Here is a 21,994-nt window from a genome sequence, read left to right as displayed (position 1 = left end):
GGAGGCGGAGTGACCTTTGGAATAAAAATTGGGGCAGGGACCTGGGCCCTTGAAGTCAGCCTGGGGAGGAACATCAGCAAGGAACATCCCTCTTGAGAAAACTTCCTGGCTGGCCGTGAGAAATGGGGGGGACCTGGGTCTGAAATGAACCTTGAAGGACTGTTGAGTGGAAGCAGAGGGGGTGGTCCACGCAGGCGTCCACCCCACCCACAGGTTCGTTCGCTAGTCAATCTCTCTCCATTGGCGGCAGTATAGCATCCATCTCTATAAAGCTAGTAGTGTCGTAGAGGTAGAGTTACTTTTTGGATTGGAGTCCGAGTGAGGTAATTTGGATTCCTCTTTGGCAAACACCGATGCGGTTGCTGTGGTGGAGCTGGCCTTGCGCCGGTGAGCGCTGGAGCGCAGGTGGGCTCCCAGCGCCTCCCGGCCACTCACGAGGACCTCGCAGGCCAGGCAGTGGTAGGTGCAGATGGGCACGCGCAGTGGAGGCGGCGTTGCCGGCGACTGGCGCCCAAAGTAGCAGAGCGCGGCTTGATGGGCGACGGCTGCCCCCTCGCTCTCAAAGGCGGCCTTGCACTGGCGACAAAGGTACTGGTGGGTCACGTCGACTGTAGAGATGCCGGGGGCCTCGGACACCTCGACGGGGGGCTCGGGTGTGGGCGTGGGGAGCAGGGGACTGGGCAACAGCCCCATAAGTGTCTGAGGTATGACGGGGTTCATGGGGAATAGCCCCTTCTTCATGCCATAGAGCTGCTGAAAGTACGCCCCGGGCAGTTGCGCTCCGAAAAGAGAAGGGGTGGCTGCAGTGGCCGCTGCTGGCAACGGGAAAGGCAGAAACTGGCCTCCCAGCAAGGCCGGCACTGCGGCCTTCAACGTCTTGAGGTTCTTCAGCGTGGCAGCAGAGGACAAGGAGGGCTCCGGGGTTGAATTTGAAGTCAGTTCAGCCTGACTGTCACTTGGGGAGGTCTCGGGAGCAGGAACAGGCTCAGTTAAGGGGCCGACCTGGCCAGATTCGGGAGGCAGATGCTGAGGTAAGGAGAGGCTTGGCTGGGTGGAGGTCAAAGGGGAGCTCAGGATCCCCGCCGAGGAAGCAGGCGTGCCTGTTGGGGTGAGAGAAAAAAGAGAAGAGATGAATCGAGGGAGGCTTCTGTCGCTCTTTGGGGAAGTCTTGTCTTTTCCAAATGCTTCTACCCTCTCCCCCCCCCCCCCGGTTAAAATTGCAAAACCATCTTCCTGCCTTTGCAGGTGGACTACCTTCCTCTTCCCCAACCTCACTAACTAGGAAACGGGAGTCCGCCAGCAGTCCTCGACGCAAAAATGGAGGATGGGAAATTCCTCAGCTCTCTGCGTATATAATCATGTCCCCCCCCTCTCCTCACAAAAAAAAGAGCAAGAAGGTACCAAAGTGAAAAGGAGGATTAAGGAAACCAGAAAATAAAAATGCAGTAGGCCAACCTTCCAGGTCAAACGTGGGGTGGAACTTAAAATTGGGGAAATGCTGGAGGACACCATGGAACATCAATGGTGTTCCTGGAAAGATCAGAATGGGGCGTTCCTACAGCAGGGAGGGCGTTCTGCAGTAAACGTACAGCACGTTGTAGAGTACAGTGCATCGTACAGTAAAGCCCATCATGCAAGTCAACTCCAAGGCTCTGCAACTATCCTTGGATGCCCACCGTTCTGCAATCCCACTCACCTGGCACAAAGGGGGGCTTGGTCCCATGGGAAGATGGTACGGCTGTAGTAGGAGTCACCGGCACTCCCAGCCTGGTTGGGGAAGGTGCTCCTTTGTCCGACACCAGCTCGTAGCACTTGCTCTCACTCTTGAGTTGGGATTTGATGGCTTCCTTTAGCCGAGCTAGGTGCCCGCGAGAAAAGAGGTGCCCGCGGCAAGAAACGTAGAAGTCGTACTTGACTTCACAGTAGGGGCATTCAGATTGAGCCTGAGCAGCGGAGGGGGCCTCGTCGCCGCCACTGGTCCCGCCGGAAGCAGCCTTGGCCTTTTTCTCTTTTGCCCGCGCGTTCTGAAACCACACCTGAATCACCCGCTTGGGGAGTCCTATCTCCTCCCCCAGCACCTCGCACTCCTGCATGGTTGGGGTTCGATAGATCTCATAGCACACCTTCATGATCTTCAGCTGGAGGCTGGACATCTGGGTACGATACCGTCTCTGCCCCAAAGAATCGTGAAACTCTCCAGAACTTCCGTCCATCGTTCGATTTCGGTGGCCACCAGAGAAGTCCAGGTCAGCTGAGGAGGAAGAGGAGGAAGAATCGCTCAGCTCTCCTCCAGACAAGCTTCGGTCTTCGTGCTCCTTGGGGACTTCTTCAGCCATTTCTTCCAGGCTCTGCGGTTCCGTGACAACTTCTGGCTTAGTTAGAAGGGGCTGGAGGTTAACCACAGGGAGGTTGGGCGTGAAGGACCCACCGTAATGGACAGGGGTGTCCCGTGGTGGAGGGTTGAACTTTGGGAAAGTGTTGGGTTGTGCTGGTGGAGGCTTGCTGGTTGGAGTGGTGACACTGGTATTACACCGGAACTGGCCCTTTCGCTCACGAGCTCTTGTGTTCTGGAACCACACCTGGACCACTCTCTTTTTCAGCCCGACTTCCTCAGAGATGCAGTCGAGCATTTTCCGGGTGGGGTTTGAATCTTGCATGTACCAGCGGTAGAGAATCTCCAGTTGCTCGGGCAAAATGGTGGTACGGAGACGCTTGTCCCTGGGGGGCTCATTATCTCCCCCGACCACACTGGCGGTTTCGCTTCCAGTGGGAGACAAGGTCCCATCCTCGTGTTTTCGCTTTTGGGCACGTGAAGGATCTGGGTTGACTGGGCGGTCACCAAATACTAATGGGGTCATGTCGAGGGGAGGTTGAGGGCCAGCCGAAGCCAAGGGAGGACCAACTGCTGGCAGGTGACTAACGCGGTGGATATTGAGGAGGTCGCTGCTTGAGAATACGGCGGTGCACTGATCACAGGGGTAGTTCTTAGAAATATCTGGGGGTACCGAGTGGACAGGCTGCTCTTCTTCCACGGGTTTGTCTCCAATGCCATCGGTCTTAATATCCCCACTAGGGCCCAAAATTTCTCGTTTCTCGTCCCCTTCCCCTTCCTCCTCCTCCTCCTCTGGCCCTTCATTCTCTTCCTCGCCTCCATCTTCCTCCCCCTCATCCAGCTCGTCGTTGTAACATTTCTTCAGGTGGCGCACCAGCTCAAAGATGCAGCGGAAGGCCGTCCGACATTTTTTACAAGACGGCTGCACCGCGGCGTTTCCACAGTTGCCCATGCTCGCTTCGTTCCCACCGCTCTTTCGGGCTTTCTGGCGAGCGTTTTGGAACCAGACCACGATGACCCGATTGGGCAACCCCAAAAGGCCAGACAAACGCTCCACCTCGCCGTCTTTGGGATAAGCGCTCGACTCAAAGAAGGACTGCAGAGCCTGAGACTGGAACTCGGTGAATTTGGTACGAGAGAAACGCCGGGTTGCCGGGAAGCTCCCGCGGGGAAGATCCAGAACTCCAGATGATGCGCTCTTGCCTTCCTCTTCCTCCCCTCGAAACCAGAGAGACTTCAGGCATTCGGGAGTTACACAGGGATTCTCCTTTTCCGGTGGGGGCACGACCACCGGCAAGGGTTGCATCAAAAATGGAGGACAGAGAGAGGGAATCTCCAGCGGCACGGAGGATTGCGTCACAGTGACAGGGGCATTCTCCGTGACGGCGGTGGTGACGGTTGAAACTGCCGCTGCCGCTGCTGCTGCGGCAGTAACAGTGATCGCGGTTGTCTCAATTGGGAGCACGGGAGGAGGTGGGGGATACATGCTGTCGTAACTCTTCCGGAACTGCACAGCGTAGCGATTGAGTGCCTCGAAGGGCAGGAACCGCCGGTGCACGTGCTCCTCGTGGGTTTTCAGGATGAGCATGTTAGAGAACTGTTTCCCACAAGTGCCACACTGCAGCTTGCCCACGGGGGGACGCAGGGGCACGGTAGGGGGCACGGTGGTGGTTTGTTTGCCCTCATTGTACTGGATCACTAGCTCAAAGCCGAAATTCTCTAGAAGGGCTTTGGCTGCCGTGCGAGAAGCCTCACTCCCCGCTTGACTTCCGTCTACTTCTTCTCCTTCGGTCTCTTCAGCTGCCTCTACCTTGGAGCTACTCGCGGCCGTGGGGGCCGGTTCTTCTTTGGGGGGCAGGGGCGGGAGCAGGACAGGCGACGGGGTGGGGAGGGTCAGGGTTGGCGTGGCTAAGGCCAATTTGGGGGCCACCTTCAGATCATGTAAATAAAAGGGGAGCAGAAGCTGCTGTTGCTGGAGTTTAAGAAGGGACTCCGGCACCAGAGGAAAGGGGGGCAGCAGGGGTGGGGTGAAAAGGGGTGTAGGGAAACGGGGCAGTTCTGCCACGGGTGGCGTGAGAAACGGGAGGGCGGGCACCTGGACGCAACTGGGGGCCTCGCTTTCCAGAGGGGTCTCGTTGGGAGGCTCCAGTTCAGCTGGGGACACGTCCGCCTTGCCCGCCGCTTCCATCTTGGCCACGCGGGAGCGCGTCTGGTGCAACACGGAGCGCATGTGGATCTCCAGGGTGGAGCTCTGGTTGTAAGAGACCCGGCAGGTGGTGCACTTGTAAGGTTTGTCCGAAGAGGGCTGGAGAGCCCCGGGGGTGCCGGGCTCCCCCCGAGACGACACGGAAGGGTCGGCCGAGGAAGCCTTTTTCATCTTGTGGAGATGGGAGACCGAATTGTAGTGCACCAGCAGGATGTTCTTCTGCGTGAAGGACTCTTTGCAAACGGTGCATTTGTAGGGACGGGCGGGATCCAAGAATTTGTCCAAGGCGAAATTGGTGGCCTTGCGGTAGGACAGCGGGTGCCGGGAATCCAGGTTAGGCAGGACGTGCGGAGAGGCCTCGGGGGGGTCCGCGAGGAGAGGCGTCGGTGGCTGCTGCTCTTCAGGGGTCAGGTTCGGATGCAAAGGGTCGTCCTCTTCCAGCTCTTGAGGAGTGACGGTGGGAGGGGGAGGAGGAGGAGGAGGTGGGGGTGGGGGTGGCGAGGCAGGAAGTGACTTTTCGGGCTGCTCCTTAGGAGGTGGGGAGGCGGCGACAGAGGGTGGGGGGGTTTCAGGGGAAAATACCGGCGTTGGGAAGGCTTTCTCCTCTGTGGCTGGTGCTGCTGAAAGGACAGGTAAGAGAGGAAAGAGTTACAGGCCTGTCAATATCCCTACAGAAGGGAGCCAGTGTTGGCTAGTGGTGAAGGCAGCAGGCTAGAAACCAGGAGACAGTGAGTTCTAGTTCTGCCTGAGGCGTGAAAGCCAGCTGGTTGACTCTGGGCCAATCACCAAGGGACCACTGAGTTCTAATCCTGCCTCAGGCATAAAAGTGTCTGAGTGACTTTGGGCCAATCACCACCAGGAGACGGTGAGTTCTAGTTACATCTTAAGCCTGAAAGCAAGCTGGTTGACTTTGGGCCAATCACGAGAAGAGAGAGATTTCTAGTTTCATCTTAAGCATGAAAACCAGATTAATGATTTTGGGCCAATCACCAGGAGCCTGGGAGTTCTAGTTCCACCTTAAGCATGAAAGCCAGCTGGGTGACTTTGGGCCAATCACCAGGAGACTGAGAGTTCTAGTTCCACCTTAAGCATGAACGGAGACTGGGAGTTCTAGTTCCATCTTAAGCCTGAAAGCCAGCTGGGTGACTTTGGGCCAATCACCAGGAGACTGGGAGTTCTAGTTCTACCTTAAGCATGAGAGGAGACTGGGAGTTCTAGTTCCATCTTAAGCCTGAAAGCCAGCTGGGTGACTTTGGGCCAATCACCAGAAGACTGGGAGTTCTAGTTCCACCTTAAGCATGAAAGCCAGCTGGGTGACTTTGGGCCAATCACTAGGAGACTGGGAGTTCTAGTTCCACCTTAAGCATGAAAGGAGACTGGGAGTTCTAGTTCCACCTTAAGCTTGAAAGCCAGCTGGGTGACTTTGGGCCAATCACCAAGGGACATTGAGTTCTAGTCCCGCCTTAGGCACGAAAAGCAGCAGATTGACGTTGGGCCGGTCTCTCTTTCTCATCCCAACCCACCTCACAGGGTTGTTGTTGTGGGGAAAAGAGGAGGAGGAAGAACTATTAGGTAGGTTTGCCACCTTCAACTTATTTATAAAGAACAACAAAGATGGGAACATCAAAAAACAAATAAATCGCCTTCCCGCCCCCCAAAAAAAGTCGTAGGCAGAAGTCATCCTCCACTCCCAGGGTCAAGATAAAATAAATGCATTTATATCAATTCATTACATTTGAAGGTGAAAAGTTCTGATTTCGGGTGACCGTCTGAACTTCGTCCCCACAGTTTCTTTCTTGGCGAGATTTTTCAGAAATGACGTTGGCATTGCCTGCTTCCCAGGGCTCGGGGAGACTGACTGGCCTGCGGTTCACCCAGCTGGTTCTGGGGAATACGGCGGGACTAGAACTCACCATCCTCTTGATTTTTAGCCGGGTGCTTTTGCCACGACACCAAACTGGCTCTCCACGGAATACATTGCTATTAGAAGAACCTGTCAAATCAAACTAAATCTCCATCCGGATACACAAGTAATCTCTTTCACGCAGCCCGAGAAGTTATCTGCCCACCCAGATTCCTTTCTTCAGCATATCCTCCCCAGCCCAACCCCCCCCCCAAAACCCCTAACAACCCAGGATATAAATGAAACAAGGCCAAGTAGTATATATAGTACAACTGCAACAGACTAGAATTTCTGTTGCTAAGCAAGACAGTCGTTAAGTGAGCTGCGCCCAATTTTACAACTTTTCCTACGATTAAGGGAACCCCTGTGGTTGTTAAGTGAATCACATGGTCTCTAAGTGAATCCCCCCCCCGGTTGACTTTGCTTGTCGGAAGGAAAGAAAGGAAGATCACAAATGGTGACCGCATGATCCCGGGATGCTGCAGCTTTCAACGGTCCCTAAACGAATGGCTTTCAGTCAAAGACTCAGTTTCGGCCATTTGTGACTTCCCGCTGGCTTTCCCAATGACTTTGCTTGTCGGAAGCCAGCAAAGGAGGCTCCAAAGGAAGATCACATGATGGCGAGATGCTGTGATGTCATAATGGCCAGCTGGGCACTAAGCGAGGACCAGCTGCGTATCCTAATTTCATGAAAGTTTAGTGAAACTGCTGGAGGGGGAGGAGGAAGGAGGAGGAGGAGCACAAAGGAAGGAAGATAAAGGAGGAGGAAGGGAGGAAGAGGAAGGTAAGGAGGAGGAAGAAGGAAGAAGTTAAAGGAGGAGGGAAGAAAGAGGAGGAAGGAGAAAGGAAGGAAGGAAGAAGAAAAGGAGGAGGAACGAATAGGGTAAAGGGGGAAGAGGATAATAAAGGAGGAAGGAAGAGAAAGGAGGAAGGAAGAGAATAAAGGAAGAGGAAGATGAAGGAGGGAAGGAAGAGGAGAAAGGAAAGAAGGAAGAAGAAAAGGAGGAGGAATGAATAGGGTAAAGGGGGAAGAGGATAATAAAGGAGGAAGGAAGAGAAAGGAGGAAGGAAGAGGATAAAAAAGGGAGGAAGAGGAAGATAAAGGAGGAAGGAAGGAAGAGGAAGATAAAGAAGAGGGAAGGAAGGAGGAAAAGGAGGAAAGTTGAGGAAGGGAAAGAGGAGAAAGGGAGGATAAAGGGAGGAAGGGAGAAAGAGGAAGATAAAGGAGGAAGGAAGGAGGGAGAGGATTAAAGAAGGAAGGAAGAAGATAAATGAGGAAGGAATGAAGAGAATAAAGGAGGAAGGAAGGAAGAGGAAGATAAAGAAGAGGGAAGGAAGGAGGATAAAGGAGGAAAGTTAAGGAGGAAGGGAAAGAGGAGAAAGGGAGGATAAAGGGAGGAAGGGAGAAAGAGGAAGATAAAGGAGGAAGGAAGGAGGAAGAGGATTAAAGAAGGAAGGAAGATAAATGAGGAAGGAATGAAGAGAATAAAGGAGGAGGAAGAGAGGAGGATAAAGAAGGAGGAAGGAAGAGGATATAGGAGGAAGGGAGGAAGAGTAAGATAAGGAGGAGGAAGATAAAGGAGGAAGAGGATTAAAGAAGAAGAGAGGAAGAGGAAGACAAAGAAGGAGGAAGGAAGGCGAGGATAAAGAAATAGAAATAGTCCTCAACTTATGACCAACACTGAGCCCAAGATTTCTGTTGCTCAATGAGACAGTTGTTAAGTGAGCTTTGCCCCGTTTTACGACCTTTCTTAAGCCGGTCACTGTCATTGTTAAAGTCGGTAATTTAGTTGCAAAGCGAATCCGGCTTTCCCCCCCTTTGACTTTGCTTGTCAGAAGGTCACAAAAGGGGGGGAAAAAATCGCGCGACTCCAGGAACGCTGCAACCGTCATAAAGACGAGTCAGTTGCCAAGCCTCCGAATTTCGATCGCGATGGGGCCGTTGCCTGGGTGGTTTAATTCCGAGAAAAAGCCCTCGGTCACTTTTCCCACTGCCGTTGCGACTCCGACCGGTCACCAAAAAGAACGGCGGTTTTAAGCCGAGAACTTACCTGTAAAGCAGAATAAAACGGGAGTCGTGTTCACAAAGGTAAGGTTAAAAAAAATATGAAGACATCAATCAATCACTTACCAAGGAAGGGGCTGGGGGCTTCCGGACCAGCCCCTTGTTCTACGCCGAGGGTCCCACCTGGTTTGGGTGGGTCAGGAGGGAGAGAGACCCCGGGAACGACCTTGGTGGCGAAAGTCATTTCCACCGTGGTGGCCTGAAGTAGAAACGGAGACAGGACCCAGTAAATGTCCCTCCATCGAAGTCGCTCATCTTCCCCCGTCCCTTAGCGCCAAATTCCCTCTCCGATCCCGTGAGACAGGCACTCATTCAATGGGTTATCCCACAAGTGCTTTTTCCCCCCCCCCAGGAGGCAACGGGACTTCCTTCTTTGTTTTTTTCCCCTTTGAAGAGGTTTCGCTTCTCGTCCCAGAAGCTTCTTCGGGTTCTGACTAAATGGTGGGGAAGCGGAAGGATTTATACTCCTTTGCAGTCATCTGGTCGTTTGTATTCTTTTAGAGGATCGTGGAGGCCACTTGCGAGGTTTTATCTGTCTCCTCAAGAGTCTCCTGAGCGGTGCAAACGGGCGTGGAGCCTTCCTGGAACTGCTGAAAGGACCGTGCGGTAGACTGATCTGTACACAGAGCTGTACACTGGGGGAAACAAAACAACCCCTTCACAAACACATGGCACACCAGAGGAGAACAAACCCAGCGGGACCAAATTCGGCCGCCCGTCTGCCTTTAGAAGACCAAGGCCGCTCCTTCGAAGACAGCAGTGTCCCCATTCTGGACAGAGAGGACCGCTGGCTTGAACGAGGGGGGTCGAAGAGGACATCTCGGTCAAAACTGAGCACCCCTCACTCAACCGAGGGGGAGGGACACGACACCAACTATCTCCAGTCTACCACACGGTCCTTTCAGCAGTTCCAAGAAGGCTCCACGCCCGTTTGCACCGCTCAAGTGACCCTGAGGAGAGACAGATAAAACCTCCAAGTGGCCTCAACGATCCTCTCAAAGAATGCAAACGACCAGATGACTGCAAAGGAGCATAAATGCTGCCGTTCCCCTGAACCTGTAGAAGCTTCTGGGATGAGAAGCAAAACCTCTTCCAAGAAAAAACAAGGAAGTCCAGGTGCCTCCTGAAAAAAAAAAAAGCACCTTTGGGACAACCGTGTCCGTAGGCATCCAACAGGTCGAGCTTCTCCCCAGTCCAGCGGGCAGAGAAACGGACTGAATGTTGGGGGGGTGGGCAGCTAAGGTTCCCCCCCTCCCCTCCCTGGGAGGCCTGTGGCCCTCGCACCCACCACCAGCAGCAGCTTCTCCACACATTCGGCCACCACGTTGTGAACGTGGCTGAGGTGGAAGTGGAGGTTGGCCCGGCCGACCAGCTGTTCTTGGCACAGCGGGCAATGGAACTTGGGCTGCACGGCATGCTGGGAAACGGTGTGGGCCCTCACGGCTTCGGCCGATTGGTCGACGTAGTTGCAGTAGGGGCAGCAGAAGACCTGGGTAGCGCGAGAAGAATGGAAAGAGAAAAGCAGAAGCGATTAAAACAAGGTGACTAGCTGGATGACCAGAACGGGCTCAAACGGATCACGTCGCCCCCCAAAAGGAGAGCTGGCTTCCATCAACCGCCGTTTCCCAAGAGGCATCTGGGAGAGGCTGAAAAAAAATCGTCACGATGGTGGCTGCAACCGGGTTATTTATTTATCTATTTTTCACATGCACCTGGCATGCAACAGCATGGCCGGCTGGGGAATTCTGGGAGTTGAAGTCTACAAGTCTTCAAAGATCCGTGTGATAAGGTGATTGTCACAGGCCATCAGAGTTGCCTGCCAAGATTCCCTTGCGTCCACAAGGAAGGAAGGAAGGAGGGAAAGAAGGAAGGAGGGAAGGAAGGAAGGGACAGAAGAAGGGAGGGAAGGAAGGAAGGGATGGAGGGAATGAAGGGACGGAAGGAGGGAGGGAAGGAAGGAAAGACGGAGGGAAGGAAGGGACAGAAGGAAGGGAGGGAGGGAAGGAAGGAAGGAGGGAAAGAAGGAAGGAGGGAATGAAGGAAGGGACAGAAGAAGGGAGGGAAGGAAGGAAGGGATGGAGGAAATGAAGGGACGGAAGAAGGGAGGGAAGGAAGGAAGGAGTGAAAGAAGGAAGGAGGGAGGGAAGGAAAGAAGGGAGGGAAGGAAGGAAGGGATGGAGGGAATGAAGGGACGGAAGAAGGGAGGGAAGGAAGGAAGGAGGGAGGGAAGGAAAGAAGGGAGTGAAGGAAGGAGGGAATGAAGGAAGGGACGGAAGAAGGGAGGGAAGGAAGGAAGGAGGGAAGGAAAAAAGGGACGGAAGAAGGGAGGGAAGGAAGGAGTGAAAGAAGGAAGGAGGGAATGGAAGGGACGGAAGAAGGGAGGGAAGGAAGGAAGGAGTGAAAGAAGGAAGAAGGGAATGAAGGAAGGAGGGAGGGAATGAAGGGATGGAAGAACAGAGGGACGGAAGGAAGGGAAGAACGGAGGGAAGGAAGGAGGAAGGGAAGGAAAGACAGGGAGGGAATGAAGGGACGAAAGAATGGAGGGAAGGAAGGAAGGAGTGAGAGAGGAAAGGAAGGAGGGAGGGAGGGAAGGAAGGAATTCAGAGTTATTCTTAACCCGCCACCTAAGAGCCAGGAGTTAATTTGTATTTTTGCTCCAATTTGGAAAACCATTCAGGCTTATCCCGAACCCTTCTGCACAGCGTCCTTCCTTCTTTCCTTCCTTCCTTCCTTCCTTCCTTCCTTCCTTCCTTCCTTCCTTCCTTCCTTCCTTCTTTCCTCCCTCCCTTCCTTTTTCTCTCTTTCTTTTTCTTCCTTCCTTCCTTCCTTCCTTTTTTAAAAAAAACAAAAAACACAACTCTTAAAATGAACGAGCGACGGAAGCTTCCAATCTGAACAAAAGCGGAGAGCAACCGCGAGGTGGCTTTCTGGAACAAAGTGGGACTGCCGGAAAGGGCAAATCGGGGCCGTCATCCGGCGGCCCCTGGATGCCCCCACACCCTTAGCCATCCCCCCCCCCGCCCAGCCCTCCAGAAGGGCTCCGGAAGCTGAGAATGGAATGGGAAGCAGCTTTTTTAAAACCCGTTTTCGCCGACGGGAGCGCCTGTTATTTGTCGGTATAAAGCGCCAGGCCGTCATTATAATTTGAAACGGGAGGAAAATAAAAATAAATAAAAAGAAAGAAAGAAAGCAAAACCTCGGCCAGGCTGGCAGCCACAGTGCCTGGCGGTCCTCTGATTAACCTCCTCCGTTCACAGTTGACTGCACCCAATTGGCGCTGGGTGGGTGAAGCACCTCTCTTCGCCCCTCCCCGCCCCCCCTTTCCGCCTCCGCAGACAACGCTAATTAATTTTAGTCTTAATTCAGAAACATCTGCACTCCTGCTGGCAGTTGGGAGGGAGAGCCGGGCTACTTTGGGGGAAAGGGCGGCATGGGGTGTGTGTTTGTGTGTGTGTGTAGGCCAGGCAGCCCAAGATCTGGGTGGAAGGCAGGCGTTGGGGGGGGGGAACCGATGGCAGAAGCCCCTCCTCCCCTCCCCACAAAAACCCAAGAAGTAGATCAGCTCACCGTAGTGTCTCCCGCGCTGGCAGAAGCTGCCACTTCACTCTCCTCGGAATCTGTGGAGGGAAAAAAAAATACATTTGGCCAATAAAGGAGGGAGAAAGAAAGAAAGAAAGAAAGAAAGAAAGAAAGAAAGAAAGAAAGAAAGAAAGAAAGAAAGAAAGAAAGAAAAAGAAAGGAAGGAAGGAAGGAAGAAAGAAAGAAAAAAGAAAGAAAGAAAGAGGGAGGGAGGGAAAAAGAAAGAAGAAGAAAGAAAGAAAGAAAGAAAGAAAGAAAGAAAGAAAGAAAGAAAGAAAGAAAGAAAAAGAAAGGGGGGAGGAAGGAAGGAAAATGAAGGATGGGAGGGAGGGAGAGAACGGAGAGGGAAGGAAGGAGGAAGGAAGGAAGAAAAAGGAAAGGAAAGCGGGAAGGAAGGAAGGAAATAGGAGTGGGAAGGGAGGGAGGAAGAAGGAAGGAAGGGAACAGGGAAGGAAGAAGGAAAAGAGAAGGAACAAAGGAAATAGGGGAAGGGAGGGAGGAAGAAGGAAGGGAGGGAAGGGAATAATGGGGGAGGGGGAAGGATGGAAGAGAGGGAGGGAATTGGGAGGAGGGGGAGGGAAGAGGAAGGAAGAAAATAGAGAGGAGGGGGAAGGGAGAAAGAAGGAAAAGGGGAAGGAAGAAAAAAGGGAAGGAAGGAAGGAAAAGGAAATGGGGAGGGGGAGGTTGGGAGGAGGAAGGAAGGGAAGAGAGAGGTGGGAAGGAAGAGAGAGAAAGAAAGGAAAGAAAGAAAAAAAAGAGAAAGAAGGAAAAAGAAAGGCAGGCCACCAAGTGTGCAATTTGCACGAAGCTGGAAGGGAGAGATTGGGGTGTGCAACTCTCTCTCTCTCTCTCTCTCACACACACACACACTCCTCAGCTTACGACTTATGACTGAGCCCAAAGTTTCTCTCGCTAAGCGAGACCCTCGCCAAGGGAGCTTTGCCCCATTTTGCAACCTCGCTTGCCACGGTCCTTAAGTGAGAACCTGCAACGCTTAAGTCAGTCCCACCCACACACCCCAGTCGTTAAGGGAGTCTGGCTTTCCCCATTGGACTTGGCCGGTCAGAAGGGCATCGCGTGACGCCAAGGAGCACTGCCACCGTCATATAAACACGAGTCGGTTGCCAAGCGTCCGAATTTCGATCACGCGACCACGGGAGACGCGGCAAAACGGCGGTTAAAGTGTGAAAAAAAAACAGCAACACGGTCCTAACTCGCTTTTGTCAGCGTCGTCGTAACTTCGAGCGGTCGCTAAATGAATGGTTGCTAAGTTGAGAATTAGCCAGGTGCAAATCACCCTTCTTCCCATCTTCCTTTCCTCTCCAAAATATATTTTTTTAAAAAAAAAATTTTTGCACTGATCAGATCCAGGTTTTCTGGCCCCAAACTGAAGCAACCAAAATCCTGGCTTGTTGTTCAGACCGTGATTGAGTAAAAACTCTCAGTGGATCGGGGCGTCCCCCAACTGGGAGTCCCCACCCGTGGGGGTTTTGCAAGCATTTTGAAAACGGGGCTCTGGAGGACCAAAAAAGATCCATCTTTCATTGATCGACCACAATACCTCAGGTTTTCAACTCACGATTCGTTTAGTGACCATTTTGAAGTGACAACGGCAGCTGAAAAAAACTGACTTTATGATCATTTTCCCACACTGACGACCCTCGCGGCATCCCCACGATCACGTGGTCAAAATTCAATGCTCAACAACCGATTCATACTGACGACGGCGGCTAGCATCTCTGGGTTACGTGATTTCCCCCTTTTTGCAACCGGCGAACTCAATGGGGGGGAGGGGGAGGAGCCAGATTCACTTAACAACCGGGCTACGAATTTATCAACCGCAGTGGTTTACTTAACAACCGAGGAAAGCAAGGGGGTCAAAGGGGGTGCAATTCAGAGACGTCTCGCTTAGCGATGGAAAGGTGGAGCTCGATTGTGGTCGCAAGTAGAGGACTACCTGTAGGGGGCACGTGGCTTGCGTTACCCCACGGAGTTACTCACCGGCGATCCATGTTTTATTCTGCTTTTCTCTTTCAGGGGTTACGCTATCCAGGACAGAATCCTTCCCTGGAAACGGAGAGAACAAGATGGGAATAAAGGTAAAATTTGAAAGGACAGACGCGAAGTTCTCCCAAACGAACACAGGTAGTTCCTCGACTTACAACAGTTCATTTAGCGACGGCTCAAAAGTCAAAACGCCACCGGGAGAGAAAAAAAAAGTGACTTATGGCCATTGTTCCCATGACCGTCGCAGCGTCGCGTGGTTTACCTCCTGGCGGCTGGTTCGTGCTTATGACGGTTGCGGCATCCCCGCGATCAAAATGGGACGCTTGGAAACTATTTGTGACGGTCGCAGTGATCCCCTTTTGCGGCCTGTCTGTCAAAGTCAAACGGGGGAAGCCAGGTACAGGCACACCAGCGGGTTGCGAATGTATCTGCTGCAGCGATCCGCTTGACGACGGCAGCAGGAAAGAGCCAAACCTGCTTCACCCACGTCTCGCTTAGCAACAGAAATTCGGGGCTCGCTTGCGGCGGCGTTAAGACGGGGACCACCTGTGGTGGGTGGTTTTCCAATGTGCTGGAAGTACCGTTCCCCCCCATCTTCCTGGAACTTGTCACCTGATCTGGGTTTGTGCCCCACTTCCCTAAGGCGGCAAACCAAGTTTGCGTAAGCTAACATGTCTCGTCCTGTCTTTCACCAGCCAGGGGGCCTGGAAGAACCACAAACTCGAAAAGATGTCAAAAGAGAGAGGGAGAGAGAAGGGAGAGAGAGAGAGATGGAGGGAGGGAGGGAGAGAGAAAGAGAGGGAGGGAGAGAGAGGGAGGGAGGGAGGAAGAGAGGGAGGGAGGGAGAGAGAAAAGGAAGGGAGAGAGAGAGACACAGAGAGAGAGAGAGCGGGAATCCCATCCTGAAGGCTGTGGAAAAACCTGAATGACGCACGTTGCAGGGTTTTATCCTCATCGGCGACTAATTAAACTCTCAACCTGAGCGGGATCGTTAATATTGAACGGGCTGGCCTCCCTGGCCGATAGACGCGGCCCGGCTACCATCGGCAACTCAATTAACACCGCTCAATACGCCCGCCAGGATACAAAGACCCCCATTTCTCACTGACAAGGTGCTAGTCCCCCTCGCCACACGTAGGGCTCGCCGAGAATTCCCGCGTCCCTAAGCCTTCCCGGGTTCCTCCCCCCCCCCCGTTCAATCGGCGGCTTTAGCCTGGATGCCCCGGACCGTTCTCTCCGGCCGTCCCTTCACCTCTTCTGCCGAAGGGGAAATCTTTTTGGCCCTGGGTCCTGAGCCGTCACTCCGCTTTCAATCATGCGTGCCCCCCACCGGCACCCCCTCCCCTCTATTTTTTTTTTTTTTAAAAAAAAATCCCGTCCTGCTGATCCCTGTTGACTTCCGCTGCCAGGTAAGGAGGCAAGGTCAGGTGGATTGCAAGCAATAAATCGGAGCTGGGAAGGCGGCCAATTGCCGCCACGGCTTGGGTAAGTTTTCCCGGTATGGGAAAGGGGGAGGAAGGGGAAGGTGGGCAGCCTCAGCTGGGGGGAGGGAGGGATATATATATATATGTATGTATGTATGTATGTATGTATGTATATGTATATGTATATGTATATATATATATATATATATATATATATATATATATATATATATATATTTCCTTCCACCCCCTCCCCTTCGACATCTACCCGGCAGTGGTCTGCGTACATATCTCGGTCTCATTTCTCTTCTCCTTCATTCTTCTTGCAGGTTGCTAGGCAACCTCCCCCAGTATCTGTCATAATCCATTATGAAGCTGGGAGGGGGGGGCGGCGTTGAGAGGAGGAGGCCGGCGGGGGCTGGAAGAGAGGAGGAAGGACGGGAACGTACCACGCTCAGCGGTTCTGCACTCCCGACACCCACGGAGCGAGGCCCGGAGTTAAAACCCTCAGCAGGCTTCAGAAATGGCACAGTGTTTGCTAACCCCCCCTGGGGAGGACAGGGGGGGGTCTCAATTCCCACCCACCCTCAGGAACGAGAAAATGCCCCCTTGCGCAGCTCTCCTCCTGGTGGCGCGCCGGCGGCTCCTTCCCTGCTGCTCCCCGCCCGTCAATCTCCCACCCACCCCCAAAAATCGCGCCTCTTCGCGTCCGTTGGGACCCAGCGCCCCACGAGCGGCGGTTACCTGCGGCGTTGGCGGGCACCAAGCAGACGTATCTTTCGAGACCCAGGGTGCCTTCGCCGTTCTGCAGGAGCTGGAGGCGCCACTGGCCGTGAGCCTCGCGGTGGTGGGGCGCGCGTAAATGCTGGATCATGGCCAGGCGGCTGGGCGAGTCCGCGTGGCACAGGAGGCAGCGGAAGTGCGTGGGTTCGGAGGCGGGTGGGGGTGCCGAGCTGGTCTCCATTTCCAGAAGGAACTAGGGGAGAAGCGAGAAAGGGATTGTGGGTTCCAAAGAGAATAGCCCCGGGCCTTCCCCATCAACATTCCTAGGATTAGTACCCACTAGGTCTCACTACTGATCTCTCCCTCCCTCTTTTCTCCATGCCCGCTTTGCACTTAAAACCTACTTGTAGAGGCCTTCATCTCTACCCCCTTTCTAGAATAGGGCTGGAAGGGACCTCAGAGGTCTTCTAGTCCAACCCACCCACCTCCCCTCGTTCAAGCAGGAGAGATCGCCCTAATTCCGGCCAACTGCCTGTCCGATCTCTTCTTTAAAACCTCCTGTGATGGAGCACCCGGAAAATCCGTTCCGCTGATTAATTAATTGTTCTCGCTGTCTGGACGTTTGTTTGTGGGTTTTTTCCCCCTGGATTGGGTTTCTCTTTAATGATCTGTTTTGCAAAAGGACCAGAAGGCAGGACAAAGAAACGACGGAGGGAAAAACAAGCAAGGAGAGAAGAAAACTGGGAACGAAGGAGAAACTTCCGAACGGTGAAGACAACGAACCAGTGGAACGGCTTTGCCCTCAGTAGTTGCGGGCGCTCTTATCGTGGGAGGCTTCGAAGAAGAGACTGGACGGGCACTTGTCGGGCACGGTGTGGCAGGGGTTCCCAACCGGGGGCGCGAGACGGTATTCCAGGGGGTGCGAAAACTTGGGAGTGCATCTGCAGAATTGGTGGCCGTTATTTCGAACTTTGGTAAGCGGGTGCGAGAATTATCTCGGAAGCGTTCAGGGGGCGCAGGGTGTAGAAAAGGTCGGGAGCCGCTGTGGCGTAGGGACTCCTGCTTGAGCACGGGGTTGGACTAAGAACAGGGGTCCCGAACTCCCGGTCTCTGGACCGGTACCGGGCTGCAGCATACCAGCAACCGGGCTGCACCAACAAGCAAAGCCCAATCCGCAAAATGCAGGCAGCACACGAAACCACGCACCCTCCGGTCCGCGGACAAACTTCTCTCCACGCAACCGGTCCCTGGTGCCCAAAAGGTTGGGGGACCTCTGGACTAGAAGACCTTCAAAGTCCCTTCCAACTTTGTTATCCTGTTATCTTCCACCCGTTACTTCCTTGTCCTGCCTTCAGGTGCTTTGGAGAATAGCTTGACTGCCTCTTCTTTGGGGCAGCCCCTGAGATACTGGAATAACTGCTATCATGTCCCCGCCCCCCGTCCTTCTCTTCGTTAAACTAGAGACATCCCCAATTCCAGCAACCGGCCTCCAGCCCTCTAAACATCTGTGTTGCTCTTCTCTGCACTTTTTCTAGGGTTCATGTTCAACCTAATCAATGTCCTTTGGGGACATCTGCTGCACCTCTTTTCGTGAACACTTATACAGGCAGTCCTCGACTTACAACAGTTCGTTCGTTTAGTGACTGTTCAAAGTTACAGCAGCACTGGGAGGGGGGAAGTGACCTCTGACTGTTTTTTCACACAACCGTTGCAGCATCCCCCGCGGTCAGGTAATTTTACATTATTCGGATGCTTTGAGAGCCGGCTCATTATTTATGACGGTTGCTGTGTTCCTGTGGGGTCACGTGACTCTCTTTTGCGACCTTCCACCCAGCAAAGCCTACGGGGGATATCCGATCCACTTAACAACTGCATGACTTAAGTTTAACAACTGCAGCGATTCACTTCACGAAGGTGGCAAGGAAAGTCGTAAAATGGGACAAAACCCGCTCGGTCTGTGTCTCACTTAGCAACATCAAATTCTGGGCTCCCTTGCCTTGTGGTCATTAAGCCGAGGACTACCTGTACTGACTATTATTCCCCATCCTACTTTTCTCTGCCTCTTTCCCCGTCTTGGTACCTTATAACCTTGCAAGGCTTCCTGGTGGCCGGTGCCCGCCACGTGAAGTTGAATTTTTTCCTTGCTGTTGGTCTCATATTCACACAGGTTGCAATGCAGGTGAAGGGGCGGTCCCAGTGGCAGCTCCACCCCCAGGTGTGCACTCAAGCTGCCCCCTTCCCGCAGGTGAGCGGCCAGCTGGTATTTCAAGGCGTGCTTGTCGGTCTTCAAGTGAAGCTGGAAGTTGGCTTTCAGCTGGGTGCCGTACGCGCAGAGCCGACACCGGTGCAAGTCCCCGGAGATTTCTTTCCATTCCACTTCGGGTAGGGAGCGCGGGGCGGAGGCGTGCCGCAAGAGGGTGTCCAGGCTGTCGGTGCTGAAGACTTGGCACACCAAGCAGCTGAACAATCTCTGGGGGCCCAGCAGATCGGGTCCGGATTGGGCTGGCGGTGAGGAGGGGGGAGCAGGGTCAGGAGAGAGAGAGGCGGGGGCTGCAGAGAGGAGAAACAAAGTGGTCGTGTGAGTTTCGGGTATCTATAGGGCAGGGTTTCCCAACCGTGGGAACTTTTAAGAAGTCTGGACTTCTGGGAGTTGAAGTCCAGAGTTCTTAAAAGTTCCCACGGTTGGGAAACCCTGCTACGAAGGAATGAGAATTATGGGGAAATTAGGGCTCAGTGTTTAGAATCCAATATTGCAGGGTATGTCACTGCTCCCTGTCAGCAGTTCAATCCTGACCGTCCTTCCAAGGGCGGTAAAATGTGGACCCAGATTGTTGGGGTAACAGGCCGACTCTGTCAAGATTAGAGAGGGCCGTAAAGCACTACGAAGGGGCGCATCTGCGCTGTTGCTAAGCTAGTTAAAAATTGAGGTTGCTACCGCAACATGGAAAAGAAAGTTGGATTAGAACACATTACGTCACATAGACACGATGTCCACGGATGTAAGAGAGAGATAAATCAAGATGCCAGCGGAGATTCTGAAGTCACGGTGGACCATGGATGAACCACAGGACAGGGAATACGGTCAAGCTTAGGGTCCTCGTGGGCAAAACCTTGAGGTCCACGTGGACATCAGGCATGGTAGCCACTAGTTGGAAGGTTCTTCTTACCTGCCCCCAAGGTAGCCATCTTCCGGCCTGCTGCACTGAGATGTTGGAAGCCTCCGTTGAGCAAGAGTGGGGGTTGTTCCATGGGTTTGTCTGCCCGCAGAGGTGGGTTGCTCCCTGCGTGGGCCTGGTGGGGATGTGAGTGGTGGGCATGGCCTAGAGCCTGTGCCCCGTAGAACGGGAAGAGCTCGGACTGAGCCTTGCCTCCAGGAGGGGTTTGAGGTTGTCCCAGGAGTCCCGGTAGGGTCAACGGGAGCCCTTGATGGAGCAACAACATGTTCTGCATGTGCTTCTCGGAGGTCATGTGGATCCGTAGGTTACGGGAGATGTTGGTCTCGTAACTGCACACCTTGCATTGCCAGGACGACTTGCCTTTCGACTCCTTCTCCTCGGGGGAGGATGGGGAAGGCGCCACCGGAGGAGCCACCGGTGTTCCACTGCCACCCGTGGCTTGGTAGCCCTGTAGGTTGGCCAGGTGTTTATCGGACTGCATGTGGATGCTGAGGTTGCCCTTTGTAGTGGTGGAGTAATTGCAGGCCTCACAGCGGTAGGGTTTGTAACCGCAGTTGTAGCTTTCGCCACGGGCCAGTCGCGGGTGGGGACCACCGGTGCTACAGTAGGCACAGTGGCTGTTGTTCTCCGGATGTTTCTCCTTCATGTGCACGTCCAGAGTCTGCTGGTACTTGTAATGCCAGTTGCACTTGGGACATTTGAGTGTCTTGCAGGAGTTGCGCGAATGCAGTAGCGACATGTGGCCCGACAGAGTCAACCCCGAGTACGCCATCGCCGTAAAATCTTCCCCGAAGCTCAGCGAGGCTCCTCCTCCACCGTTGTGGCCGTTGCTCCCAAGTCCGTTGTTGACCTCAAACCCAACTGTCACCACTTCGTTGGCCATCGCTCCACTGCTCAGGCTGTCCGACAAGTCGGTGGGGCTGATGTCGCGGGCCAGCCCAACGCACGTCCGGTTGGCATCACCGGGAACGCTGTTGGCTTTGGGAACGGACTCGGCCCTGCTGATTTCGGCCACTAGGTCCGCACAAGGAACCTCGTGTATCAGTCCTTCCTTCGGGACCTTGTTGTTGGTCATCTCCTTGTTGACGTCCTCCTGGGGTGGCCCCGTGTGGTCAGAATTTGGGGCCTCGGTCAGCGGTGTCTCTGAGAGAGCGGTGTTAGCAGCCAAGGGTGCGCTTGATGTCGCTGTTGAACTTTGGTCTGGAAGCAGTTCCTTCTCTTTTTTCTTTTCATCCAGTTGTGCCACCACCTCCTTCTCCTCCTCCTCTTCCTCCTTCTCTTCTGGTTTCTCCTCCATGGACCTGATTACCCAGTGCGTGCCGCCGACCCTTGAATCTTTGGTATCTGATGGCTCGCATCGTCTTTCTGGGCTCCTCTTCTCGTTTTCCTCCTCCTCCTCCTCCTCCTCTTCCTCCTCCTCCTCCTCCTCCTCCTCCTTTACATTCACCCATCTGCTACACATTCTGGCATTGAGGTCTGCCTCGGTGGTGGGGTTATTTGGTTCTAGGAAGCCCAGGTCGGTGCCCTGGAACACAGCCGAAGCCCCTCCATCCAAGTCCCGGTGTTTCTCGTTGCTGAGCTGCACGTCGTGCACCGTATGGACATGAGATGCCAAGGTGCGGCCCTGGTTGAATGAGAGGCGGCATGTCAGGCAGAGCCAGAGAGGACCCCCTGGCATCGTCTTGTCTCGGCCACGGGGGGCTTCCTCATTCTCCACGGGGGAGGTGGGGTCATCTTTGGATTTGGTGGCAGCGTTTTTGGCAGATGTACTTTGAGCTGGGGCCCCGGCCAGTCGGTAACTGTAGAAGGCGCCTTGAGGGATCACCTCGCCTGGCGCTGAGGTATTCTGAGACATTTGGTCAGCAGACATAAAGCCTTGGTTAGGACCTCCACTGTCCTGGATGTGGAGAATGGACACTTGAGGAGTGGCGGTGACGGGGGAGCCCTTTGGTAAGAGAACGTGGCCACTAGCGAGGAGGTACGCCGAGCCGTCGGGAGCAAAGAAGAGCTGGGCCTCACGCCCACCGTCCTCGTCTCGGCGGTCTTGCGGCCGGACCCCATCTTCGGCTAGCGGCGGGCCTAGAGGGAAATGGGGCGGATTTGGCAAGGGGGGGCTGGGATCCGCTTGGAGCTGTGAGGAGGTGGACGAGATGGCGGCGGGGAACTTGGCCAAGCTGAGCGCTGCAGCTTGCGCACTGGCGCAGGGCCTCATGACGACGTCATTGGGACAGGGCGAGGGGGATGTGGAAGGATCCCAGAGGGGGGGTTCTTTGGTGGATGGCAAGGCAGGAGAGCCCTGAGCAGGCCGAACCGCGGCCCGGTCATCCTGTCCGTCTGCCGGGGGGACAGCAGTGGAGGAGTGGGAGGAGGAAGAGGAGGAGGAGTTAGAGGGGGCGTCCATGGCGGTACAGGCGGGAGGAGTGCGGAGGGATCATCTCAGCACAGGAGCCGAGACCCTGCAATGAAAAACAAGAGGAGACAAGCATGTGTGAATCCCGCCCTGTCACAAGAGGAGAAAACGGTCCTCTACTCTAATATGCGTTTAGCGTTGTGGCTAATACAGCTAGCAATCTGTCCGA

General features: G+C 54.1%; 1 protein-coding gene and 1 long non-coding RNA gene across 2 annotated transcripts in view; one reads left to right on the top strand and one right to left on the bottom strand.

Annotated features, from left to right (window-relative positions):
- The window catches only part of LOC310649446, a 313,283-nt gene that overhangs the window by 179,973 nt on the left and 111,316 nt on the right, over positions 1–21,994 (top strand). The gene's annotated exons all lie outside the window — the stretch shown is intronic.
- ZFHX2 (zinc finger homeobox 2) lies at positions 231–21,816 on the bottom strand (the record flags this gene model as incomplete). Its single annotated transcript, XM_083377267.1, has 10 exons — positions 231–1,100; positions 1,697–5,158; positions 8,573–8,705; positions 9,795–9,995; positions 12,074–12,943; positions 13,987–14,042; positions 14,087–14,152; positions 16,261–16,492; positions 18,320–18,789; positions 19,407–21,816. The coding sequence occupies 10 exons, from the start codon at positions 21,814–21,816 to the stop codon at positions 265–267; spliced, it is 8,736 nt and encodes a 2,911-aa protein (XP_083233393.1). The 3' UTR covers positions 231–264.

The sequence above is a fragment of the Vipera ursinii genome (assembly GCF_947247035.1).
Source record: "Vipera ursinii genome assembly, chromosome: Z".
In the NCBI taxonomy this organism is placed as follows: domain Eukaryota; kingdom Metazoa; phylum Chordata; class Lepidosauria; order Squamata; family Viperidae; genus Vipera; species Vipera ursinii.
This window is presented reverse-complemented; position numbering and strand designations above follow the sequence as displayed.